At 39.9% G+C, this 27,829-nt stretch overlaps 1 protein-coding gene across 5 annotated transcripts; it reads left to right on the forward strand.

The window, feature by feature from the left end:
- Positions 1-88: 88 nt before the first annotated feature.
- On the forward strand, positions 89-27,738 carry vmp1 (vacuole membrane protein 1). 5 transcript variants are annotated; one of them, XM_079679281.1, is made up of 12 exons: positions 89-228; positions 1,221-1,395; positions 2,049-2,181; positions 3,118-3,208; positions 4,005-4,115; positions 11,520-11,687; positions 12,730-12,861; positions 16,047-16,127; positions 18,818-18,934; positions 21,558-21,619; positions 25,096-25,195; positions 26,777-27,738. In XM_079679281.1, exons 2-12 carry the CDS (start codon positions 1,317-1,319, stop codon positions 26,918-26,920), a joined length of 1,218 nt encoding a protein of 405 aa, XP_079535407.1. In that variant the 5' UTR covers positions 89-228; positions 1,221-1,316; the 3' UTR covers positions 26,921-27,738. The 5 variants fall into 5 exon arrangements, with proteins under 5 accessions (XP_079535407.1, XP_079535408.1, XP_079535405.1 ...); XM_079679282.1 differs by having other exon boundaries at positions 99-228; positions 1,224-1,395; XM_079679279.1 differs by having other exon boundaries at positions 188-347.
- Positions 27,739-27,829: the final 91 nt, after the last annotated feature.

Here is a 27,829-nt window from a genome sequence, read left to right on the forward strand (position 1 = left end):
CTTCACAATAAAAGTATCTACTTTAGAAATGTTATCTTATTTTAATTTGAAAGTAAGAAAGTGCCATAGTATTACTTCATCTGTCTTCCATGTATTTAAAATGTCTCATGTTACTCTATATAGTTGATAAAAACGTGTTTAAAGACAATTATTCACCACCAAACCGCAACACCGATTTTACTTTGACAAGTCCAACGTTTGTTACCGGGTGAAGAGCACAGGAAAGAGGTACGACTTGTCAGTTGGTTTTTAGCAACAGCAATCTCTTTCCCTTTTATTTGGCATATATTTTTGTCATAACTACAACACCACAGCGATAAGGATTTATTTTTGATACCTCACCACAAGTAAGGCGACTCGTTATTGGTCATAAACCCCTTGTTTTAGTGTAGAAGTTGCCTAGCTCCCTAGCTTAGCCGTTAGCATGGCTAACCGGTTAGCATGTGGAGGATGATGTGCACGCATTTGTCATCATATCTTGTTTCAGACTGACCCACAGAACTGAGGTTATTTCAGTGTACCACAGGTGTTATTGCCGTGATGCAGTCAGTAATATATGTGCCTTCGTTTTATCTTTTCGTTTGATGTTTTCTCTTAGTTATTACCATATATTTTCAATGCCAGTTTGCGTGTTGACGATATTTTCACACTGACAGTTTGATGTAGTCACTGGAATGAAACTAAGTACATTTGCTCAAGTACACTTTTGAGGCACTTTACTTCACTTGAGTATTTTTTATGTTATACTTTTACTTCTACATTTGAGGCATTGTTTTGACTTTTTACTCAAAAAGATTTGTTACTAGCTATATATATATATGGATTATAATACACAGAATATAAATCAAGCATAACTCATTATGTATTAATGTAAAGGTTCAGCTAACCAGCAGTATATAAAGTAATGTAAAGAATCCCCACCTTGTGCAACATTGACATTAATGAATTAAAACATATAATACAAAAGATGTTCGTTTATTTAATCCGATATACAGTGAAATTAGTACTTTAACTTTTTGTACTCAAAAGTATAACTTAATGGCATATTGCACTTTTACTTCAGACGTTTACTTGTAACAGAGATGTTAACAGTTTAATATTGCTACTTGTACCTAAGTAAAAGATGTGAGTACTCCTTACTTCTCTGAATGTAGTATTGCTTAAGAGTAATTGGTAAGAAGATGTGACAGTCACACAACGTCTCATGTTCTCTTGCTCAGTAGGAAGTGAAACTAAAGCGGAGAGGACGTTGTTGAGCCAGAGACACAAACTTACCTTCCTCCTGAACTGCCTGACCGGCTGAAACCTCGATTGCCATGGCAGCCAATGGAGCAAAGTGTGAGCAGCCACAGAAACGGGCTGGAGCCAAAGGCAAACAGAATGGCAAAGCAATAGGTAGGTTTTTTGTCTTTTTGAAACAGTTTGCAGGTCCTGAAACACACAAAACATAGGCTTAGCATCTTACATGGTACTTATTAAGACACAAAACCTTAAAGCTTTGAATGATAAACACATTAAGAAATGGGAAATGCTGTTTTTGTTAAGTTCAAAAATAATTATTAGATATAGAGAAGTAGGAATTCAAATAAACCTTCTAAAATTATATATATTTACTTTCTTGCTAATACTTTTGTTTATAAAAAATGTCAAGAAACAAAGGTACAACAAACAAATACACAGGTTAAATATATAGTGAAATCTGTAAATGTAAAATATTTGTTTGTTTGAATAAAAAAACATGTTTTACTTTTATTTTGCAATACTTTCTTTTTAAACTTTTCACGAAGTTCGAGAAGTCACCCCTCATCTGAAGTGACCCTGTAGAGTTTACCCCTTGTTATCTCTGATGACACAGAACGATAAGCGCTACATGGTTTGAAAAAGTCATAAAAAGCGTGATTCACTTTTTTACTTTCAGTTTTCAAAGCAGCAACCGTCATGTCATAGTATCATGTATTTAGCATTACCATTTCAACAAGATTATATAATTGACGTAGAAACAAATGTCGTAGTATGTAAAGGTAATTGCAACTCTGTTTGTTCTCCAGACTCTTCAGTTAGAGAGAGGCGACAGAGGGATAAGGAGGAGCGTCTGTCTCTGGTGGTTTGGAGGAGGCCCGTCACCACAATACATTACTTCCTTCTGGAGACCCTCATCAAGCTAAAGGAGTGGACGTTTCAGTAAGAAGTCAAACCGCTTTCTCTACTCTCTCTTTTTTGTCGTGCTACATTTTTCAGGATGTTTGTGCTTCCTTGTGACCTTATTTGTTTTTTTGGGACTTTTGTTTTGAACACCAATAAGAAAAGCAGGTTCAGGTTGTTTATTTGGTTTTGGTTTGCAGATAAAAGACAAGGGATCCATTGTGTGACACATGTTTTAAAACAACACAGGCAACACGGAAATCTTTAAAAAAAAAAGTATCCAGCAAGTTAATAAATAAATACATTGGCATTGCTTCCATCGCCTCTCTTTGATGCTGCTACAACTTGTTACTTGTGCGATGCATGCTGGATTAAAGCTGTTTTTAAAACGCTTTGTTCTACAATTTGGTCTAACCAACCACTGGCCCAAAAGAATAAGCTAACACTCTGTGTGCAAAGTCAGCATTTCACATAGAACTAGTTACCGCTGTAACTGTCTGAGGCTGCAGCCACACGAGAACGGTAACGGTCCTATCTGCTACAGTTCTCTATCATATAGACCAGAGGTTCCAAAAGTGGCGGGCGCGCCCCCCCTGGGGGGTGCAGAGGCATGACAGGGGGGGCGCGAGAGACCAGGAGGAAAAGTGGTTATTACATTTTTTTTTTTAAAGAAACTAAATTAATGTAAACAATTATTTCCGAGGCACACGTTTTATATGATCATTATAGTTATAAAAAAAATAAGAGAATAAATGAATATCGAATTGTTTGCGTTACCGTGGCTCCAGTCTAAGGTTCAGGGTCTCCAGGTTCAAAGCTAGTTGACCAAGATATTTGTAAGATTGCACAACCGAACAAATAACTATAACAAAAAGTAATTTATACAAGAAAATATAAGAGATAAGACACAATTGTTCAATTTTTTATGTTGGAACATTTTGTGTTGGAACATTTTGTTTGATTTCTTTGTTTCAGGCTTTGGCAGCGACGAGGCCTAGTGTCCTTAGTTCTGGTGTTATGTTCTCTGTTCTCCTTCGCCTACTCCACGGAGGGCTCACACCAACAAGTAAGGCTCTCCTGACTTCAGTGATGTTAATAATCAACACCATTGCTCCACCAACAGCCTGTTTAAAGGTTAATGATAACTCACTCTTTATCCATCTAAAACATTCCTCGAGGGGAGCTTGTGTTGGGAGATAATGAAGTACGCACTGTTGTCAAGTAACCCTTGGACATACAATCAGTCGGCTTCAAGGTCCGCTACAGTTTGTTACAAGCTTCAATATAGATTCTTATATCTTTCTAGATTGTTCACATTTATAATGATGTAATGAAGTAATATGTAATTCACTACAAATAATTTAATCATAATACATTTTATTTGGAGGCATCCAAGGACAACTGAAAATGCATCAAAGTAATGCTCTACAGGTAGAAATATATTAAAATAAACAATGAGATTACAAATTATATGCACATTTAAACTTTATAAGTGCTACCCAGTATGTGAAATAAAAAATACATTTAAATGAGCTCCTTTTTTCTGTAGCTGGAAATTATTGCACCCATAAATTAAAAGAATAAGAATGAATATTTATTTTAAATACAAAAATAAAAATATAATTATTTTAATATAATTATTATAAAGTGCATTTCTATGTATTGCTTTTGGCTATAATCAAACCTTGACAACAACAGAGAGAGTCATGTTAAACATTACAAATATTAAATATGAGTACATGGTAGCATCCAACAGTTAATGAAAGACACAAACAGTAATTAACTTTAAAAACTAAAATAATGCATTAATGTGTTTTTTCTTTCTTTTCTAATCAGTTTTCTGTTACTTTCTTCCCCTGCAGTGGGTTAGCTACCTGGAGAAGAGGTTTCTATGGTGTGCGTACTGGGTGGGTCTCGGGATCCTGTCCTCAGTGGGCCTCGGGACTGGCCTGCACACGTTTCTGCTCTATCTGGTAAGACAACACTTGTTTATGGTTTGTGAAAAGTGCACACACCAGTGAGCTGGGTTAGAACAGAACAAAGAGAAACACTACAGCATCAGACTCCCCTGCATTCAAAAGGACTTGCAGATTTCCATGCACTGGGGCTTATGGCGCATTTCCACTGCAGGGCCTCGCACGGCTTAATGCGGTATAGTTAGGCCTTGGTAGGCCAGGCTCACTTTATGCTAAGTTTCCATTACAGTTTAGTACCTCGGACAGTAACTATAGTTACGCAGTGTAGGTGGAGCCGTGACGTCATCTTCAATGCGAAACACAAAACCAACATCAGCCGTTAGCTGTAAAGGCCGTGATACACCGGCCAGTCACCTGAGAATTCGCCGACGCCGACACCGACTGTTGCGTCGCCGGACTCTCCTGCGTATTTGCCGACTTCGCGCACTGGAACACACCGCAAATCCGAGCCGAGCACGTATGAACTGCGTATGCATGAGTGGCAATAACTCTCCTTACCAGCAGGCGGCGGTAGTGTGTATTCATCATTCAAAAGAGGCAACAACCGGAACAACCGGAAGACAGAGAAGAAGAACAGACTCCGCGATATAAACAAACAACAAATTGCGTTTTTCTTTCCATTTTCACTCTCGTCCATTGAAAACATGAACGAACAGGAGCTCTATAAACCGATGAGGTGAAATAGCCGTCCGTGTGTGTTCCATCTTCCATTTTAAATCATTTGTTTACCTCCCTCACTTCCGTTACCGCTTCTCATGCACTGATTCGCTAGCTGAACAGCCAATCAGTGTTATCCCTTTGTCCGACTTCCGGTGGTGTTCCCGACGCCAATTCAACATGTTGAATCGGCAACAAAAGGCGTCAGGTCGGTAGAAAAGACCCGACGGTGCGGCGCACACCACTCCGAATAGGGCGTGCCCACGCTCATGTTCGGCCCGACTCCCATTTACTGCCGATTTCAGGCCGGTGTGTCTGGGCCTTTAGCCCTCAGAGCTCACAGCTCCTCATATCTGTTCAGAAACTAGACAAAAGTTAAACAAGTACAAACCACAGACTGTCTGTGTCATGGAGAATACAGTCGATGTCTGTAGGCCGTTGTTGTGAGTGTGGACGGTCTGTAGCTATACTGCGTTAGCTTAGCCGATCTCCATTCAGAAAACATGCATTTTAAAAGGTTTTCCGCCTGCCTTCTGTCTGCAGACTTGTCGAAGCATTAATTCATGGTTTTTACTAACCGGCATCAGTATGTTGTTACTTCGGCATCGTTTTGAAACGTGTATTCAAATTAAATCACGGTCAAATATGTTCATTTTGTTGTAGTTGCCAGCGATTCTCTCACTAGTTTAGCAAACTCAGTCCGGTTGTTGGCCCGGAAAGAACCTCGATTTTGGAGAGCCAGAAAACTGTGAAAAAATACCCGCTAGCCGGAACTAGCCTCATTTCTAAGCGGTGCGTGCGCTCAAAATATGGCGGACGCCAGTTTCTGCGCAATGTTTGCGATTTATAAAAAACAAACTTGATGGAAAAATGTGCGGTCCTCCACGCAAACTCTGACCCATGCGTACGCACTAAGCACAAAAACGGGAGAGACGAGAAACTGCGACACCGTTGGCAGAAGGAAGAATGGAGAGAAATATGTGGAAATAATATCCATGAAATGTAGTTTGAACTCATTCAAGGTTCAAGGCTTTTATTTATCATACGTGCATAGCTACAGTGTAGTTATGACGATGCAAATCTTAGGTCACAGGCTCCTCCAACAGTGCAACACAATAAAACAGATAAACACAAACAAATAGTGCAAGTAATAAGTAAATACAAAAGGAAAAATAGTGCAAGTGATGGAATAATATTAGATACATAATTTGTTATGTTATGATGTTGTTTCAAGTTCAGTTGAAAACAGTGTCGGTATAAAAGAAAAACCAATTACCCACCGGATAAAAAAAACTAAATATAAAATGAATTTCCCCTGAAACCCCATTCATATCTATTTATTCACATGTTGTATCATGGTGGTACCACCCAAAGACGGAAACATTATAAACTCAGTCAGTCTCAATTCTGTGTGTTTCTGAAAGATGCAGGCAGATTTCAATAACATTAAATTCCCTAGATGTACCTAAATAACTCTTAGTTGTATTTCTATAAAGCCACCGTGTGTGAATAACTGTAGTTGCCAGAGGGTGGCGTCACATTCCATATTCTCCGTCTTCTTTAAAGTGTGACCCGTCAGTGCTAAACCAAACCTTAATTATTCCCCGACAGTCACAGAATGACTGAGTCACCTAACTGTGTGTCATTTCTCTTGGTAAAAAGGAGAATTTGGCAAAAATAAAACCATAGTTGAGCCTAGTCCGCTTTAGGGTGGGGATGATGTGGCTTTTCTTCTTTCCAGCGTGTACAGATGTGGGTGTGCTGAGTCAGCTGTTTCCACCACAATGAAATCATGGGAAAAGATGTAACTGTGACCTTCCTCCGAGAGTATTTGCACTATTTCCATTATTGCTGTGAAGCTCACCATGTGTTTGCATAAGTCTTCTATTGTCTTCGTGTATTACTTTATATCCTTTTCCCCACAATAATACATTAGAATTCAAACTGGTTTCTCCGCTCTCTCTTTGTTGTCGTGCTACATTTTTTAGGATGTTTGTGCTTCCTTGTGACCTACCTTTTGCCTTATTTGTTTTTTTGGGCCTTTGTTTTGATCACCAATAAGAAAAGCAGGTTCAGGTTGTTTATTTGTACCCGTGCATTAGTAGTGGTGGATTTACTTCTCTTCCCCACCAGTCCAGGAATCTTTTGTCTTTGTCTCTACTGTGACATGTTCTCATACTGCCTGTGCTGCAGCACCTCTTTTCACCCTCTGTCTGAAACCAGAGCCCAGTCTGCTCTGATTGGTTAGCTTGCCGTCTCTGTTGTGAATCGTCAGCCGCTTAGAAATGTCCCGCCCCTTAGCCTATCATGTACAATATGTTGGTGCGCTAACCAGAGGTGTGGGACTCGAGTGACATGACTTATCTTTGGGCTTGAGACTCGCTTGACTAATATTGATAAAAGACTTGACTTGACTTTGACTTGGTATTCATGACTTGAGACTTGACTTGAGATAGATCACTCGAAAGGACTTTACTTTTTAAAATTGAATATTTGCATTTGTTTTTGTATTGTACGGAACCCCTAAAGGGCAATGAAAAAAAAAAAAAGATACTGTATCTGGTTCGCACGAAAAAAAGTTACCGGAGCGCCAAGTAGGAAGTGGAGCACACAGGAGACAACCGTTTCATTGCAGACTGTAATGTGTATGTTGGGAAATGGCAGTGCATACATTTCGAACTCGGAATCTCATTCACTTTATGAAATCGCTACAGCACCAGGAGGCAGCGGGACGTGTAACTCCGCCTCTGACAAGTTGTGTGTGTGTGTGTGTGTGTGTGTGTGTGTGTGTGTGTGTGTGTGTGTGTGTGTGTGTGTGTGTGTGTGTGTGTGTGTGTGTGTGTGTGTGTGTGTGTGTGTGTGTGTGTGTGTGTGTGTGTGTGTGTGTGTGTGTGTGTGTGTGTGTGTGTGTGTGTGTGTGTGTGTGTGTGTGTGTGTGTGTGTGTGTGTGTGTGTGTGGCATTTGTTTACAAATCACCATGAACATTAATTTACACACATCTGTCCAACTCCATATGTATATGTGGGTGTTCCCAAATGAAAGAAATGTGTTTAATCTTAATGTCGCATGTCTGCACACACACACACACATCATACGCCCTGGTACATACACTAGTCTGTTGTATTGGCTTTGATGCAATATGTCTTTGTGCACAGACACAGTTAGGAAAACAATGAGACAGTGTCATGTGGGAGCACCTTAGACAGACCATGGAGAAATACTGTGACCCTGCTGAAGGGGAGCCAGGGCAGGAGGCTTAACATGTTGTCAAATATTTGTGTTGTACTCCTGTTATCACTTTAGAGCCCTTTTAGAATGTATAGGGTTATCATTTCAGCGCCCCACTCTCCATCGCTGTTTATGTTGAAAATAAAACAAAACTTTTCATAACCACAATATTTTAAATGATTTATATGCGGAAACTGGGATTATTCATCAGAATTTCGTATCACTTGTGACTTGCTTGACCTGAGCAATGACTTGACTTGCTTGACTCTCACCACAGTGACTTGGGACTTGCTTGAGACTTGTAGGTTAAGACTTGCTCATGACTTGCACATGTATGACTTATGTATGTATGTATGAGTGTTCCATAGTTATAGTTATTTCGGATGTAAAAGAAAAATGAATCCAACGAAGGCACTGTGTATGCAGTAGCTGGTGGAGAGGGTGGTGCCGGATTATCCATAATAAAGAACAGTTTATTCAGAGTCTTCCTCTCCAACACATCTCCCAAAGTGGCTGGTTTTCAGCAGAGGACGGAGCCAGCCTTCTTCCAGGGTGATGGAGAAACTGCATTCCTCTCTGATGAGGACGGTGCTGTCCATGCCAAAGCTGATGCATGAATCTGTGAAGCTGCCAATGTCAGGAAACTCCCCAGTGTTAATGCTGAAGGAAAAACCACAGTTCCCACCTGCACAGTTCAACTGCATTTACCTCAATCCTTAAGCATTCATACATTGCCTCACAGAGAGTGATATCATAATGCTCCTGGAAAAGGGGCTTCACAGATCAGCATTATCTGATGATTCATCATGATGTTTTGGAGGTCATTGCATCTTATTGATGGATTCAGTCACAATTGTGTGGTTGAAATAGGAAGAACACACAGTTGCTTCGACTCTGGATCATTGTGTTAAGAAAGCTTCTTTTGGATGTTTACCTTTTTTAAATGTTTGAAGTTAAGGATTATAATGTAAATTCAACCCTTTCGCTTATTCATCTGTTCGGTTTAAATCCAATTATCTGCACTTTAAATATCCAGTGTGTATGATGCCAAGATGATGGATACTACTTCTGATAACTGCATGTCAAAACTAAATATGCTGCTGTTTTTCAAAATGCCTCGAGGATTGTATTGTACAATGTTTGGTGACACACAGGAACCACACCCCATCATTTCCTTCCTGGGTGAAAATGCCAAAGCAGAGTTCCGTGGAATTTCCTGATCTAATTCATGCCGCTAAGACGATAAAGTGTTTTAATGACCCCTCCTGTTGAGTCACCTTCCCAATAACATGTACATGTTTAGACCCAACACTTCAGCATTTTGGCCTTTAAACCAGTTCTAGTATGCCTGGGTTTATATCCACTTGAATAATCGTTGTTGGGTAAACAAGTGGTTTAAAAGAATCAGAAAAGTCGTATTCGTCCCATACATGAAAATGTACTTTGTTACAGCAACATGACAGTGTAGATAGAAGGCAGATTGAGTACACATTGGTGGTAAACAATTAGATACCAGAATTATAAAGTAAGTGAACATAAATGTCCTTGTATGTAAATGTGCTTTACTGACCTTGGTGAACAGAAGTATCGCTGCTCAGGGTGTCCGCGGGGTCTTAAAAAGTATTAAAAGTTGATAAATCAATTTAGCGAAAATGAAGGCTATTAAAAAGTATTAAACGGCATTTTCCAAGGTATTACATTTTGTAGCTTGTTTTCAATAAGTATATAAATTGTCCAAAGAGGTTGTATTCTACAGTCTGCCTGAATGTAATCATGGCGTAGGTGTGTAGTGTGATTCTGTGTAGTTTATTTATGGCATCCCGTTGGATTTGACGTCATCTGAACAGGACTTCGCACGCTCACTCCTTGATAGCGCGAAGGTCCGTTTACGCCGGTTGCTAAGCAACATCGTTATGGGGAAATGCAAGTTTGCGTCCAAATGGTTGGAAGATAAGGAGGAAGGACAATCAATACTGTATATAGTCAATGTGAGGTAAAGTGTGTCGCCAAGGTAACCAGTTGGAACTCAAAGTGGCGATGAGGTCTTAAAATGTATGGAAAGGGTCTTAAAAAAAAGTCTTAGAGGGTATTACATCTGACTTCAGGATTCCTGCATATACCCTGCTGTCTCACGATCAGAATTTAGATTTAGAGACATTACGCTTTATTCATTGGGGCTTCAATGAACTTTGTTGCTTCAAGGGGTCTACAGTACTGGCAGTGCTTTTGCCAAGTTGTCCTGTTGTAAATATTAATAATACATTTTATTTGATGGGTACTTACTTGCTGATTCATGACTTACTAAACAAAGAAGTTTGGTAAATGTCTGAGGAACATCATTTTGACTCAGCTCAGTGTCATGGAGAAATGCCGTTAGAAGGAGTTTGGTTTGAGTGTGTTGTGTAAACTAAAGAAGCCTCCTGTGTGCTCACGCTCCGTTGGGGGGGGTGTAGCGTAACTATGGGGGAGCCGTTGCAGTCAACACAGATTCATTGTGTGCCGTCCGTCTACTGTCAGGGCTGCGTGCATCCCCTGAAGGAGGCATAAAGGAGGATCTGTGTTACAGTTACAGGTGGGCCGGCTGGTGTTGAGGCCAGGTGGCTCAGCCAGACGTCCTGACCGAGAGAAATGATATACCTGCCTGTCAGAGACTCTGTGACTCAGCTGCTGTTTGTGCTGATGAGTCTGTTAGCACACAAGCTGCATTTGTTCATGAGACTAAGGCTGCTTCTAACAGTCATGTTCTTTATTCATAAATCTGATGAATAGTCTTTTCATCAATTAATGAATCAGAATCCCTTTGTTGGTCCCACGGAAGGGAAATGTGTGTAGTTACAGCAGGAAAAAGAGCAACAGACAGCTTAATTTTACATTATGTTAAATATGTGACATGCATTTAAAAAAAAAGTACTAAGTTATGATATAATACAAAAATATATAATAAATAAATAAAAAGTTACATAATAAAAAAAAATACACATCCTGTAACAGTTCTTATGATTTAGCAGCCAGGTATATATTACAGTTATTAACGGCATCTATATATATTGCACATATTGCACATAGGTGGTTGTTATTTAACGGCAGCAAGTTACACAAAATACAAAATACACACCTTGTAACAGTTCTAAGGATAATGAAACATTTGGTTTACAAAATGTCAGAAAATAATAAAACAATTCCAAGCCAGTTCCTCATAATCCAAGGTGGTGTCTTTTATATGTCAGCCCAAATTAAGATATTTAGTTAAATAGGATTTTTAAACAAAGAAAAATAGGAAATGTGTGGATTTGAGAGGCGGGAAAAAACGCATATAAAGAAGGAATCAAATCTGCTCCTTTTTTTACAAGAAACACCGTATTTTCTTTATTTACTTGTATGTAGTTTCCTCTATTAATATTACTCTTTCCAATCTTGTTTATTTCCTTTTCCCTGTCCCTTTGCTGTAACGTTGTAAATCTGGGAGGAATAAAGAACTATTCATTCTGACTGTCCGCGTGTCTCCCCTCTCTCAGGGTCCTCACATAGCATCAGTGACTCTGGCAGCGTACGAGTGCAGCTCCACAGACTTCCCCGAGCCTCCGTACCCGGACCAGATCGTCTGTCCTCAGGGCGGGGGGCTGGAGGGAAGCATCTCCCTCTTCTCCATCATGTCCAAGGTCCGCCTGGAGGCCTGCATGTGGGTGAGTCTTTGAATAAAGAGCCTGTGCAGTGATCCACGCGGAACAATGCCAAGAATGTTTGGCTGTGCGACAACCATGACTGACCACGTGAGAATCATTCATCCTAATGAATTCACCCTCTTTTCAACATGCCTATCCCAGGGCCAGGACAAAAGCGTTTATCATACTTCTATATGTATAGGACCCCTGAAGATACTTTACACAAAGCAGTCACATGTACAAACTTAAAAAGTTGATAGTTGCATGAACACAGCGGTGTGAGATGTCCTCAGATCTCTGAAGTCCTGCTTTCAGAATTTGACTTAAGTCAAAGTAAAAAAAGGATTGGGATGGAAATACTTAAAGTATCAAAAATAATCAATACATTTGATTTTTCTTATTACTTACTTAATAATTAATATTAATAATAGAATAGTAATAATTAATAATACTTAATAATCTTATATATTTTTAAATTGTATTATTTTTCTTCTTATTGAAGCAAAAATGTGCAGCTGTGCGAAAAGGTGGGGCTCATTTTAAATGTATTTATGTATACTTTATTTATTACTTAATATAATTCTGTGTAGCTTTGGGGGCCCGGTAAAGCCTTTCTGATTTAATGATATCGTAATTAATATATATTGATTTTATTTGCGGTCAGGTAAATGAAGCAAAATATACGTCCTAAAGTACCAACACTAAAAGTACTAATTTTGCAGAATGGCCATTTTCAGAATAATATATAAAATCACTGGATTATAATGGATGCAGGAGAAGCTTACTTAACTTGTTATACTCTTAAGTATTCTTATACATCATAATTAATTAGCTGGTTTATATTTTGTATTAGGTAAATGCTGCAAGTAAAAAGTAACATTTTTACCATAAATGCACCATAAAAAATAAAATACTCAAGAACAAGTACCCTGTCCTTTTTACTCAAATACAGTAATGGAATAGAAGTTACTTTCCAACGCTGCATTAGAAGTTGCCTGTGGGTAAATGTGGTAAAAAGATGTTCAAACTCTGACTCTGAGCGTTTCTCTTGGGGCTCGTTCAGGGTGCAGGCACCGCCATCGGAGAGCTGCCTCCGTACTTCATGGCCCGAGCCGCTCGGCAGTCTGGAGCCGACCCAGAGGACGAAGACTACGAGGAGTTTGAGGAGATGCTGGAGCAGGCCGAGGGCGCTCAGGTCAGACCTACACACACACACACACACACACACACACACACACACACACACACACACACACACACACACACACACACACACACACACACACACACACACACACACACACACACACACACACACACACACACACACACACACACACACACACACACACACACACACACACACACACACACACACACACACACACACACACACACACACACACACACACACACACACACACACACATTATGAGAGCCATCGGCTTTTACAATATTAACTCCTTTGTAAGCAGATTTATATATTTGTAAGAAGATTGTAAATTGACTCCATTATATAGAGTGGTTTCCGTTACATTTACATTTAAACATTCACACACATTCATACAGTCACCCACACACACTTTTGGTGGCCTATAATGCTTATTTTCAGGTTCATATTAGTTTTCTGTGTCTCTACTGTGACGCGTTTCATCCTTTAATGTTCAAAAGGTGCTTTATTTGTATGATTGGTCAACTGTTTAGAGATGTCCAGCCCCTTAGCCTATCACTACAAAGTGTGCAGGGCCTGCGAATCAAACCAGCAACTTTCAGATTGGTAGACGACGACCACTAAGCCTCACAGCCACAAATATTTACAAATATATACAAAAATTAAAGAAGCATTACCCACCTCAGATGTGCTCTTCATTAAACTTGAAGGAGCTAAAGTTACCTCAATGTATGGTTTGCCTTTCATACATTTTAAGAATTTGAAACTAACAGAAAAACCCAGGACTATAGATTGAATTCTCTTTACCCCCCCCTACATTCTCAGATTTAAAGTGGCCTGAACTCCTTTCTTTCAATAAATAACTTACAGCAGCTAAATGTAATATTTAATTATTAATCCCTCTCCAGTATTTACACTCGATTAACCCAGCCAATGATCAGTTCTGGTCCTCACCTTTATAATGCACAACTGACCATGGAGCCACTGTGCAGTAATTGGTCCAAAAGTGCCATGTGACTTCAGTGAAGCTCCTCCCTCCTTACACTTCCAGTAAATCTGTCTGTTGGTGGGTGAGTCACCCTGAGCACAGCTCCCCCTTTAATCATCCCTGGGGCTAAACTCTCCCTGCCTCCCGTCTTCTCTGTTTTCACCGGTCTATAATTTGAATGACAGACAGTTTGTGTCAGGAGCCGGGCTCACATGACTGCATAGATCAGATGCTGAGATCAGATGCTGAGTCAGCAGCAGCAACAGGCAAATTGAGAAAACGTGAACAATGTCTCCATGAGCTGCTCTTAATTCACTGGTTCTCACGTAAGGCTAAAGAAGCCAAAATGCCTTCAATCATGGGAGTATTTGTATCTTTTATTTAGCAAAAATAAAAAAGTACAATAAAAAAATCACACATTTTCAGATATTATATTGTATCTACAGACATTGAGTATTCGTAATTAAAACAGAACTTGAATAACAACGTCACAATAAGAAATGCTTAAAACAGAAATAAAAAAAACATGAAAATGTGAATGATGAGTAAGCAGGAATTAAATAATCATAACAAAGTTAGGCTCCATATAACAAGGGGTTAGCTGGGAGAAAAAAAAATATATAGAGCCGAAGTCCCTCCCTTTCCGGTGGAACTCCATGGGACCTTATTTCGGAAAAATTATGTATTGAAGTCAATGGCGAGAGAAAAGGTATCTTTCGATCCCGTTTGAATTTTGCCACGAATTACACACATGATGTTTGTCAACCTTAAAAAATAATTTCCAAGTCAAAAAAGTCATAGTTTGTCGTAAAACTGTGAAGTAACACTTATTTGTGTGTGAAACCGCTCAATGAACTACATCTCCGGTCCCGCACAACACACATCACCAACACCAGAAGAGGTGAAAAGTATTAAATGAGGTGGAAATCATTACACGTCTGGGCATGTTGAGAGCTGCTATTACACAAAAGGGGAGTTAGTCGGTTCCGTAAGAGCCAGCATGCGGGACCGGCTGTAAGGTTTCTGTGAGTGTTAAAACGAGGGTAACGTTAATGTCAGCTAGCTAACATTAGCTAACAAGCTACACTCCCGTGTCACTAGTTTTCTGTGTACCTTGTCCTTGCCAACACTAATGTTATCCACAGCGATCACACAGTTCTTAACGAGAAAACTAGTTGCTCAAACAAAACACAGGAGTGTACCTTGTTAGCTAATGTTAGCTAGCTGACATTAACGTTACACATTACCCTCGTTTGAAACTCACCTCGGCTCTTAGTGCATCGACTATCTCCCCTTGTGTGTGTGTGTACAGCTCTCAACATGCCCAGACTTGTAGTGATTTTCACCTCGTTTAATACTTTTCGCCTCATTCTGAAAGAAAGAAGTGAAATGGGCCAACGTGACGGCCAGCTTGATGTTGGTGACGTGTGTTGTGCGGGACCAGAGATGTAGTTCATTGAGCGGTTTCACACAAAAAAAATGTTACTTCACAGTTCTACGACTATTTCTTTTTTTTTTGACTTGCAAAACTATCTTTTAAATTGACAAACATCATATGTGTAATTCGTGGCACAATTCAAGCGGGAACGAAAGATAACCTTTCTCTCTCCATTGACTTCAATACATCATTTTTCTGAAATAAGGTCCCATGGAGGTCCCCGGAAAGGGAGGGACTTCGCCTCTCTATAAATATAAATCAGGGAATAAAAACAAAAGAAAAAACAAAGAGCTATGAGAAACAACATGAGATTTTGAGAATTAAAAACTAAGAAACTATTTGAAAATAATCAAAACTATTGTAAGAAAGACATAAAATAAATGTATCACTTGTAAACTTTAATGCTGTGTCCGATGCTGTGAAATTGGCATCACTTAAAGAAATAAGACTGCTTTGAAGATTTAAACAATTAAGCATGTAATTGTGGAGACTAAACTGAAATGTATTGCTTCCACAAATATCCGTTGATGGGATGCCAGATTTTGAAACTGCTTTTTAATCTCCCTCCTGCATCGGCTCTGATCTCCACCGTGTAACCACAGACATCCCCTCCCCCCCCCCCCCCCCCCAGGGAGATAGCATCAAAAGATCCCCACCAAGCTCAGCAAACCCAAATAAATAAATCTCAAAGTTCTAAAAAATAGCCGGTTAAAAGAATACAAATATATGTTTACAATGTAATGTGATTTTAAAATGTTTTTCTTTTGTTACATTTCTTTGCAGGGTTTGGTCACAAGAGCAAAACTGGGAGTTCAGCATATGGTGCAGAAAGTTGGATTTTTCGGGATCTTGGCTTGCGCCTCTGTAAGTGACATTTTCATTAGTAATATAATGTCCCTGCAATTTCTACTACATGCATCATCAAAGTTTCATTTCACAAATGACAAACATGTGTTGCTGTTGATGCAAAAAGGAATGAATTGCCTGTAATAGAGCATACCTGCCAACCCTACCGATTTGGGCGGTAGAATACCGCTTTTGACATGTTTCTACCGCCTACCGACTTAGCTGGCTTTCCCTACCGAATTTCAATCTTCCCAAACTATAACAAATAAAAATGACCCTACATAGACACTGGACTCGACTTTTGCTGGACACCGTTTGCAGCGTGTCTGTGATCCCATTATACTAACAGTCCTCTGTGTTTCTGAAAGAGAAACCACGTGCAGAGGAAGGGCATCGTTACCCCCGGGGCTGATGGGTAATCTCTCCCAAATGACTTAGGGGAACAGAGACGAGGCATTTGAGTCTTGCAGGGTTTCCCCGTTAATATCAGTGTCTCGAAAACACATGCTGGCGACTGAAAGACATCCAGTGTTTGGTCTTTTCCTGAAGCATCCTGCAGTGTCTCAACTGAAAGAGGACCACAAACACACACACAATATGCCATTTTGGGATATTTATCTCCCATTCTTTCACTTTTTCTGACATGCCGTTAATGTCTCTGTTTAGTGAACTACAGCAATCTGAAAGCCTGTACATTATTTATATCACACTTTATCAGTAGAAAAATGCAGGAAATGACTTTTTTAATGCAGTATTTTCTGATTTATGGTGCAAACAAAGATATTTCGCTCTGTGCAAACCTTTGACTCTAATATGTCAACAACATGAAACTAGAATATGAACCTGGCTTTATCCAATGTTCACACAAGAGTTCTACATCCTGACACATCCTTCATCTACACTGTCTCAACTGAAAGAGGACCAGAAACACATTAAAAATATAATAAAATGTGGAGACTTTGGGATATTTATCTCCCATTCTTTTACTTTTCTGACATTTTACAGACCAGACATGTCGTTGATGTCACTGTTTACCAAACTACCACTTTTTCTGAAAAATTCATAAAATGATGCAATATATGTTAAATACATGGTTTATACATGTAATTACTGGGGTTCCATTTCTTCTGATTACCTAATTTGGGCGTGCACATTTGCCACGCACAAACCTACCTCTTTTGGATTTGGAAAGGTTGGCATGTATGATAGTGTTGCAGAAATGAGTCCATAAACCGGGAAATTAGTTAGCATTCAACTCCGGTTCCCTTGTCTGGAAATGAACAGTTTTGGTTATGTGTTTTTGGTTGTTAGCCTTAAATAAGGTCTGTGGTTAACACAAGCTGAAGAGATTTTAACATTCTGTTCTACAACATAAAATACATCAGTAAATATCCCACTGTTGAATTTTAAAACGGCGGTTGCTAACAAGTCTCTCATTCAAACGACTAAACGTCATCACGCCCAACATTAGCCACTTTTAGCTTAGCGATTGTGACATGAAGTCATGTTACGGTGCTGTAGTTCCTTTATAGCCTAATGTTAGCTGTTTTCTTCAAACATCTTTCAGTGGTGTTAATGTCTGAGATGATTCTGCTGAACAAAGCTTTAAGTGTCATGATCGTTTGTTTGCCACAGATCTTTTTTCAGCAATAATCCAAAATCACATGGAGAAATCCCATTGCTTTCTGTGGAGCCCTTTTGTTGCTCACGACCAGACCAGCCTACACAAATACATCATTACTGCACCACTCTATAAGGGTCATTTAGACCCCATTTACACAGGAACGTTTGCGCACCATATGCGTTTTCCAAAAAGTCTTCCGTTCACACGCATTCGATTTATTCAACGTGTCCGTTCACAAGAGACCGCTGGAAACGCTGTAGTATATATGCCAGGCCTGTAAGTGGCGCTGCTGCCGCCACAAAATACACCAAAAGCAGCGAAGAAGACCTCGGAGCATGGTTGCCCTTCTGTTTATATTTCATCGTTATCAGAAAATGATCGTATAGAGGCGTAAAGACGGATCCGTTTGACCCCCCAGAGCGTTTAGTTTGCAAATCTATCCACCTTGGGACCCGTTATCGTTTGCGGGGTCCGTTTCTATCGTTTTGTTACGGCCTCGTGAAAACGAAAGGGCTATACGCAAGAGACACTATGCGGATCCAACCCGTTTCGTCCTCGTGTAAACTGGGCCCTATAAGCAGGGGTGCACATAAGTGGTACGCAGGTACGCATGCGCGGCAACAATCTGAAATGCGTACCGTCACTTGTGTCACAAAGCGCATTTGTGTACCGATGTATATGTGAAGCTTTTCCAGAAGGCGGTTAGATCATCGGACGACGGAGTTGGTCTCCGTGTGCACAGACAGGGCTGCTGTTAACGTCGGCCTGTACAGCAGCACTGCGCTAAAACAGCTGATCACAACGTTCACACGCTCTGTGGTCACGAAGCTCTGCACTCTACTACTACCCCCCCCCCCCCCCCGTTGACATTCGCGATACAGAGGGCTTCATCATACTCCACTAGCACCCCCACCCGCTGACATTCGCGATACAGAGGGCTTCATGGGAACTTTGAGGGGAGCCGGAAGTTGGAGTACCAAACACTGACTCCAGGTACTCATCTGAGTACCTCACTGAGAAAGTTGTGTGCACCCCTGCTTATAAGACTGTTGCTCAGTTATACTATCCAATGTGTGTGTTTCAGATCCCCAATCCTCTGTTTGACCTTGCTGGAATTACTTGCGGTCATTTCATGGTTCCCTTCTGGACCTTCTTTGGAGCTACTCTGATTGGGAAAGCCGTCATCAAGATGCATATACAGGTCAGTATCTCAACAGAAGAGTTTGTGAGAGCACCAGCTCACCTAAAATAAAACCAAGATGGCAAACAGAGGCAAACAGCATCTTGGCTTCAGATATGACTCATGTTTTGTTTCATGCCATCACAGTCCACATTGTAATAATGCTCGTACAAAAACTCCACTGGTAAGAAAGGAAAGGGTATGCACTGCTGAGTGATTCACCAGCTCAAAACGTGTGGGAGAACAAAGATCAGACCTCGAGCTGAGATCATAGGTCCGTCTGTGAGAAACTCCTGATTGATACTTCTGGTTTGCTCTTTGTGACTCTGCTCCTCTGGGGATTCCTCACTCTGGTTTAAGCTTTGGGATGCTTCCAGACCATATACACAGATGAAAAGAGGGAAGCTTTGAAGAGGCTTTAACAAGACTTTGAAAAATCGGCAATTACCGAGCGCATTGTTGAGTCTGCCACACCAGTGACTAATATAAGCTCAGAGGTCGAAGAAGTACTCGGTACCAATCAGTCCTCAAATGAAATGCAGAGTTAAATCCCAGGTCAAATGTACGTTAAAAAGTCTTGAACATACTGTCTTCAATTATTGTAATTTTATGTTAAATGTTGTTTTTTTAAATGTAAGGGATAATGCAAAGCAAGGCAGTCAAGTGTCTGTGTTCCCTTTAGTGTTTCCTTCCTGCCTGTCTTCTTCTGCTGTTCCCTTTAGTGTTTCCTTCCTGTCTGTCTTCTTCTGCTGTTCCCTTTAGTGTTTCCTTCCTGTCTGTCTTCTTTTGCTGTTCCCTTTAGTGTTTCCTTCTTGTCTGTCTTCTTCTGCTGTTCCCTTTAGTGTTTCCTTCTTGTCTGTCTTCTTCTGCTGTTCCCTTTAGTGTTTCCTTCTTGTCTGTCTGTCTTCTTCTGCTGTTCCCTTTAGTGTTTCTTTCCTGTCTGTCTGTCTTCTTCTGCTGTTCCCTTTAGTGTTTCCTTCCTGTCTGTCTGTCTTCTTCTGCTGTTCCCTTTAGTGTTTCCTTCTTGTCTGTCTGTCTTCTTCTGCTGTTCCCTTTAGTGTTTCCTTCTTGTCTGTCTGTCTTCTTCTGCTGTTCCCTTTAGTGTTTCCTTCTTGTCTTTCTGTCTTCTTCTGCTGTTCCCGTTAGTGTTTCCTTCCTGTCTGTCTTCTTCTGCTGTTCCCTTTAGTGTTTCCTGTCTGTCTGTCTTCTTCTGCTGTTCCCTTTAGTGTTTCCTTCTTGTCTGTCTGTCTTCTTCTGCTGTTCCCTTTAGTGTTTCCTTATTGTCTGTCTGTCTTCTTCTGCTGTTCCCGTTAGTGTTTCCTTCCTGTCTGTCTTCTTCTGCTGTTCCCTTTAGTGTTTCCTTCATGGCCGTTTCTCAATGTCGAGTATACCTGCTGCAGAGCCACTATTTCAAGTATACTACGTCATCGAGTGGCGCAGAAGGACTGTTTAAATGCATGTTAAATGCCCAGCATTCGGCGCCACTCGATGACGTAGTATACTTGAAAAAGTGGCTCTGCAGCAGGTGTACTCGACATTGAGAAACGGCCACTGTCTGTCTTCTTCTGCTGTTCCCTTTAGTCGTTACTTCCTGTCTGTCTTCTTCTTCTGCTGTTCCCTTTAGTCGTTACTTCCTGTCTGTCTTCTTCTGCTGATTTCTCTGAGGTTGAGCTCTCTGTCTTTGAACCTCTTTCCGGGAAAAGTAACTAATCCTGTCAATTAAATGTAGTGGAGTCAAAGTAAGTAGTAGAATAAAATGGAAAAACTAACTACTAGGTAAAAAGTACCTCAAAATATTCCTTAAGTGTAATACTGGATTCAATGGACTTTCCACCACTGTATTAGCCTATATTAAAATTGAGTGTGTTTATCAAAAGTGCGTCGCTGAGGGTCTTAACAAACTAAACCTATCCCTGTCATTGTACCAGCTGGTGATCTCACTTTGAGGAGGAAGTATAGTGGACATGAGAAGCTAGACATGAAGGAAATGAAGCAGACTGTAAATCGCTAAGGGGGGGGACTCTTTGTGTTTGTACCTTTTTCAAATCTCTCAGGCATCACGTGTCACATCCTGTCTGATTTTGTCCGGGGGGCCGTGTGTCATGCTGTTTAAAACTGATCAGTTTAAGGGAAATATTGCGGTTTGGCCCCCCCAAACACAAACCATACAAAGCCCCTAGCAGCCCAAAATGTTGCTTAGTGCCCGGTTTAAATTAGTAATTAGTTTGTCTGCGGACAGTGGCAGATGTGGCCTCAATTGACCACAGCTGTGCCACTACAGTTAAATATCCTAATCTACAATATTTCTATCCAACAATATATACTTCTTAGAGACAATTGGTGTGTTCTTTAATTCTTTATTTGTTCCTAAATTGTTCATCTTATGTCTGTAACCTGGTATATAAGGAAATGTATAATTATATGTTGCATTACCTTACATCTAGCCAAAGTGACTTACAGTAAGTGCAATAAACCATAAAGATACAACTGAAAACCAAGAAGGATGCAGATGTATACACTTTAAATGAGACAGCCCTTGTTAGTGCTTGTGCATTAATGGCCAATGTATAATATGTGTGTTGTTTATACGTCTATATGATCAACAAGTAATGGGTTTGAATTATTTCTTCCTTTTGTCCTACAGAAACTTTTTGTTATCATTACCTTCAGCAAGCACATAGTGGAGCAGATGGTGTCACTCATCGGGTAAGTGTGTGTCTGTCTGTCTGTCTGTCTGTCTGTCTGTCTGTCTGTCTGTCTGTCTGTCTGTCTGTCTGTCTGTCTGTCTGTCTGTCTGTGTGTGTGTTGCATTAATCGGTACTTTGTGCAGTCATTGTTCTTTCCCCTGGTTTTGTGGTTAGCGATGCATTCGTAAACATTTTCAGATGTATTTCAACCACTGATTGTAGATCCTGTTTGAATAAACACTTTCACTGGGGGGGGGGGGTACGAGCATGCTTTTTACATTTTTCCAGGCATGCAGGTTTCTCTCCCACCCCCCCCCCCACATACAATTAATCTCTGCAGCATTGGTGGTCAGGCATGTGAGGTCCCATCTGAAACATGTTGTTGTTCTGACTCACCGAGTTCAGCTGTGACTGAGAGATGGACGAACACGCAAATCATTTACTTAGAGAAAAACTAAAGAGACATAAAACATAATTGTAGTATAACAATGATGTGACACTGTGGCTGTTATAACATGTTTTGACTCCAAATAATAATAATGTTTTTTTCATTTATTTATTTTGAAAAATAAGAACTTTCTCTAGCTAATAAAAGATGTTGACTTGTGACTCTAAATAAATAATTAAAAACAAAGAAGAAAATAAAGGAGATTTAATACATAAATAAAAAAGGAAAACACTTTTCCTGGCTAAAGCCCCAAAGCCCCCCTCTGCGGGTACTTTTTTTTTTTTTTCACGACACTGTCTCAGGGGATCTTAATATTTAAGAACCTATTAATGTGTTATACCAGATTAACGGGAATAATCTCAGCTAACTGACGATACAAACCATTTTTACCAAAACAAAACACAAGTCTCATAAGAAGCATCTAAATGACCCCTGAGCGAAAGATGCTAACGTACTTTGGCACAGAACTCAAGATAAAAGATACCCTTATTACTTATCGTAGCTGCACATACAAGATATCCGATCAAAGCTGAGGTTCCACAGATTATTTAGGTATATATATCATCACTGAGTGATCCGAACTCGCGACAGGGGAATCAAACAGACATCACAACACGTACCTTTACGTAGCTTTTATGGGAGATCGTCTCACCGTAGCTGTTAATCTGATCAAAAGACGTGTTCAATGGCATTAAAACGAGAAAAAATGCGGCTGAATCGGTCAAAATCCACCCAAATGACACCAGAAGTTGTTTTTTTTCGCTAAATCTCTCTAAAAAGGTCACATTTCACTTGTTCTGCATCAATCTTGATACAGGGTACTTATTATATGTGTTGTAGTTTGCATTCCTAAAGCTTTTAGTCTACCATCCCATCGTTCAAGGGTGGTTTTCACTAGAAGTAATTTTTCTTTTTTTCTTTTTTTGGACGGACACAATAATTTACATTTTTTTTACTGTGTTCAATCTGAATTTACTTTAAAATAAAAACATCTATATTGATTCTGACACTTCTACATCCAACTCACAGGTGCAACCTTGCTTTGAGAAAATAGATTATTAATTTAACCCTTTTAGAAGGGAAGATATGGTCATTTGTTCTGGGGATGTCATTTTCGAGCCTGAGACCTGAAAAACAAGCTCGGGGCTTAACAGGTTAAAACAAGTTGTTACTCAAAATATATAATAATTTACAAAACACAATAATTGGTCGTTTTTTTTACATGTTTAAGTTTTATGAAGTAATTCCGTAACCTTAACTTGATCCCAAAGCTTTACGGTGATGCAAGTATTAAAGGAGAAAGCAATAAGATAGTAGGTCCAGTCATTGTTTGTCCTCAGGCAAGATGATGGACTAATATGTCCAGAGGAAATGTTTTCTTTTTGTTTTTAGGAACTCAAGTCCCAGGTTCTTTCCCATGAAGTCTCGCAGTGACTCGCGATGAGTGTGCTAGTGATGATACAGGATGTTTGCTTTGTGTTTATTTTGGGGGGGGAATAGATAACAAGAAACATTCAGAACTAGTTGGGCTTCTTTAGAATCAGCACTTCCTTGTTTAGTCAATTGTCTGCCAGTGTTTTTTGCTTAGTCAACGTGTTAATCTAACCTTGGACAGAATTGAAATCATGCAGTGGGAGTTTCTTCAGCCTGTAGTCGAAAATTAAGTTAAGTTTTGTCATCATGTAAGACTCATGTTAAAGGTGGGGTATGTAATTTATTTCAGAAACACTTTTTGTTATATTCCATGGAATGCTCTTAACATCCCGATAGCAATGAATACATTAAATGGTTTGACAATAAATCCATTAAAAAAATTCTTCTGTGGAAGCCGTGGCGCTGTAAAAAGCAGGACCAATCATTTTAGCCAGCCCGGCTAAAATAACTGGATGGCCTACCTGCCTGTCAGCCTTCCATCTGTGCACAAACTTATCTCGTGCCCTCATTGGTCATGTGCGCGTGCTTGTGTGTTGGAGGAGGTGCTCTGTAAGGAAGTCTGAAGGAAGTGGCAGATTTTTTTCGGTTGTGTATTTTCAAATTCTAGCGCACTCGAGCTGGTTTCTCCATTCTTACCTACCCCACCTTTAACCTTCTCTCTTTTCGTTTGGTCACAGCATGTGTTAACAGCGCTGAATTTTATTTTATTTTAAATTAAATTTCTCCTTATTTAATTGTTTAAGACTTTATTCAAATAATGTAATTTTTTTTTTGGAATTACATTTTTTTTTTGGAGTTGCAACATTTTACAACAGGGCCTTCTTTCAAATCAATACTAAATCTGTGGTTTAAGACATTATACATTAAATGTTATACAAAAAAGTTAAAGGTCCTAAAATGTCATTTTCTATAGGTTTTTAAATGAATGCTCTTAGGGTCCTAAGAATGAATAATGTTGTTGCTTGGTGGGAGAAAATTGAACCACTGTTATCTATAAATATATATTATCAATAAGATTTGTTTTATATATCACTATAAACATGTCGATAGGTTTGTGCAATTGAAGTAATTGTGGGACTTACAATCATAGGCTCCATATTGTCCTCCTTAGTTCTGCTAAAATGACGACCATGTGAGGAAATGTGTATGATATGTTATTCTTTGTGAACATAAAGTGAGTTAAGTTAAAACCTGCAGAGACCTCGTCTGATTGGCCCCCTGGTGAGCTCACCCTCACTACCATATAAGGGCACGAGCACACCCTGATTAGATATCTTCCCACCAGAAGGCAGCTATGGTGGTAAAAGGTGATGACATCATGTCGACTCACTTCCTGGTTGAAAGGCTGACACTATAGAGAGCTGAGGAGTATAAGAGGAGGGCTGAAGGCTTCCTGCTTCACTCCTCACTCCTCTCTGCTGAGTGAAGGAGGTGGAGGCTCCAGGAGGGGCCCTTCAGCAGGGGCCCCTCAGCAGGTCTCACAGGGGGCTCAGTGAGAAGCTTTGGTAGTGTTCAGGGAAACAGAAGACAGGGAATAAGATGTTCAAGATTCACTGTTGGGTTCCCTGACGAAGGTAAGGTGCTGACATGGTGAGTTTTTGTTCCTCCTGCAGGGCTGTGCCCAGAGTGGGGCCCTCGCTGCAGAAGCCCTTCAGTCAGTACCTGGAGGCCCAGAGGAACAAGCTGCACCACGCCGGAGGGAGCGCACCAGCGGTGAGAACAACTCTTTGTTTGATCAAGAGAAACGCTTGTTTTTAACAGGGCTACTTCTACTTTACCTGAAGATCTTCAATGTATGCTTCTTTATACTTCATCTTTTAAGACAGTATTGTACTTTTTACTCCACTACATTTATACAACAGCTTTTATCAGGGTGTCTGCGGGGTCTTAAAAAGTATTAAAAGTTGATCAATCAATTTAGCGAAAATTAAGGTTATTAAAAAGTATTAAACGGCATTTTCCAAGGTATTACATTTTGTAGCTTGTTTTCAATAAGTATATCAATTGTCCAGAGGTTGTATTCTACAGTCTGCCTGAATGTAATCATTGCGTAGGTGTGTAGTGTGATTCTGTGTAGTTTATTTATGGCATCCCGTTGGATTTGACGTCATCTGAACAGGACATCGCACGCTCACTGCTTGATAGCGCGCGAAGGTCCGTTTACGCCGGTTGCTAAGCAACATCGTTATGGGGAAATGCAAGTTTGCGTCCAAATGGTTGGAAGATAAGGAGGAAGGACAATCAATACTGTATATAGTCAATGTGAGGTAAAGTGTGTCGCCAAGGTAACCAGTAAAAACTCCAAGTAGCGATGAGGTCTTAAAATGTATGGAAAGGGTCTTAAAAGGAATTACATTTGACTTCAGGATTCCTGCATTTACCCTGTTTATAGATTCAGACTTGTAGCTAATATCAATACATAAACATTGACATTATTTTAATGATAAGATATCCAGCAGTAGTTTAAGAAAAGTAATAACAGTTAGCTCCACATTTACCTGCTGTGATAATCCAGACATTTTAAATAAATATCTTTCCACATTAATGTAATGTAATGTAATATCTTTCCGACATAGGCAATGAAGCTTAACAATTATTTTAACTTTATGTACCAAAGTTCATTTTGATGCCAGTACTTTTACTCAAATAGGATTTTGAATGCAGGACTTTAAAGTGTTTTTACTGCTTAGTTCTGCTACTTATGAGAACTTATTCCACCTCTGGTTTTTAATCAACAAAATGTGAGCTCTATAAATCCATTCATTTGTTAATATGAACAATATAAATGCAAGTCTTTTGTCTTACTCTGAGCTGGGAGCTTGTTTTAGCGTAGCCCAACGATACTTAATTTTTAAATATAATTAAAGTTTGGAAAGTCAGATAGCGACACATTTACCTTTTCTTTGTTTTAGATAAATGCACAATGCTTTTTAGAAGAAGGGAATAAAATATATGTTGAAATGATACGCAATGTGCCCTCTAGTGGACAAAGTATGTAACAACGAAACAGATCAATTTATTTATTCAATTAAAAAAAACGTAATGTACTGGAATGACTTACTTATTAGCAACATATGGGTGAGGGACCCAAACTCCTTATGGAGGGAACACAGGGATTGTAGTCTTTGCAGACTATTTACATGCACAGAAACCTATATAGCAGACTACAGGGAAGAGAACACCCCAAAAAGCCGAGTATGGCCTCTTTAAGTACACTTCTTGAGTAAATGTACTTAGTCACTTTCCACTAGTGGTAAATAACAGCTTATGCTCTCCCAATGTTTGTGTTCCCAGGATGAGAACTGGCTGTCGTGGGTGTTTGAGAAGGTGGTGCTCGTCATGGTCTGCTACTTTGTCTCCTCCATCATTAACTCCACGGCTCAGAGCTACGCCAAGCGGCTGCAGCAGCAGAGGCATTCAGAGGAGAAGACCAAGTGATGACGAGTCAACAACAACAACAACAACAACAACAACAACAGAAGGAGCGCTGCAAACATCCAAGTGACAGTGTTTGTTTCTGCTGCTGCCTCCCCTCGGCCACAGCCACTCACAACTTAACAACAAACCTCACCCCCCCCCCCCTCCCCCATCCATTCTCAGAGGCTGACCACTGAAAAACAAGCACTATGTGTCGGTTTGTGTGAGTGTGTATGTGTGTTGGTGTGCGCTTTTGAGGATGTCCCTCTTCAGGTTTTGTAGTTCTTCCTCTCATCTCACTCTAGGTTTGTCTTGTAGGTGGTCTGGTGTTACTTTGAATTAACCCTTTGTTGACCTCAGCAGTAAAGCAGCAACGGTGGGGTGGGGGCTGTGTGTGTGCAGCGCCCATCAGATGCCTTATGCAAGACGGGAGCGCCTGACTTCCCTTTGAATATAGTTATTTACTCATTAACTTGATTTTTATTTAATTTTTGTAACATTTACTTTTTTCAGCGTTAAATTATCCTCATGTTTCTGTCCGGTTTAAAAAAAAAATAAAAAAAAGTGAGATCAATTTCTCTTTTAAAATGTTGGAGGGAAAAAATAGCAATATCAACTAAAAGCAGTGTGGTATTGATGGTTTGCACATTGTGTAAATATCTTAATATCTTTTTTTGACAGTATGCGCAGATGTATTTCTATTCTGATGGTCTGTGTGGAAAACAAAAAAGAAGTGATATCATTTGTAAAAGTGACATTGTACTCTGAGCTAACTAGTCCCATTTCTATTCTGTACATTTAGGTTGATTCAGATCATATATAAAACGTGTAAATCATTGCACCCTTTTCCAAGTCTGTCTGTTTATTATTTATCCCCCTATAGGCAGTGGCGGACTGAACGTCCCGATGGGCCGGCACTGAAGTGGGCCG

Source organism: Notothenia rossii (assembly GCF_949606895.1).
Source record: "Notothenia rossii genome assembly, chromosome: 4".
Lineage (NCBI taxonomy): Eukaryota > Metazoa > Chordata > Actinopteri > Perciformes > Nototheniidae > Notothenia > Notothenia rossii.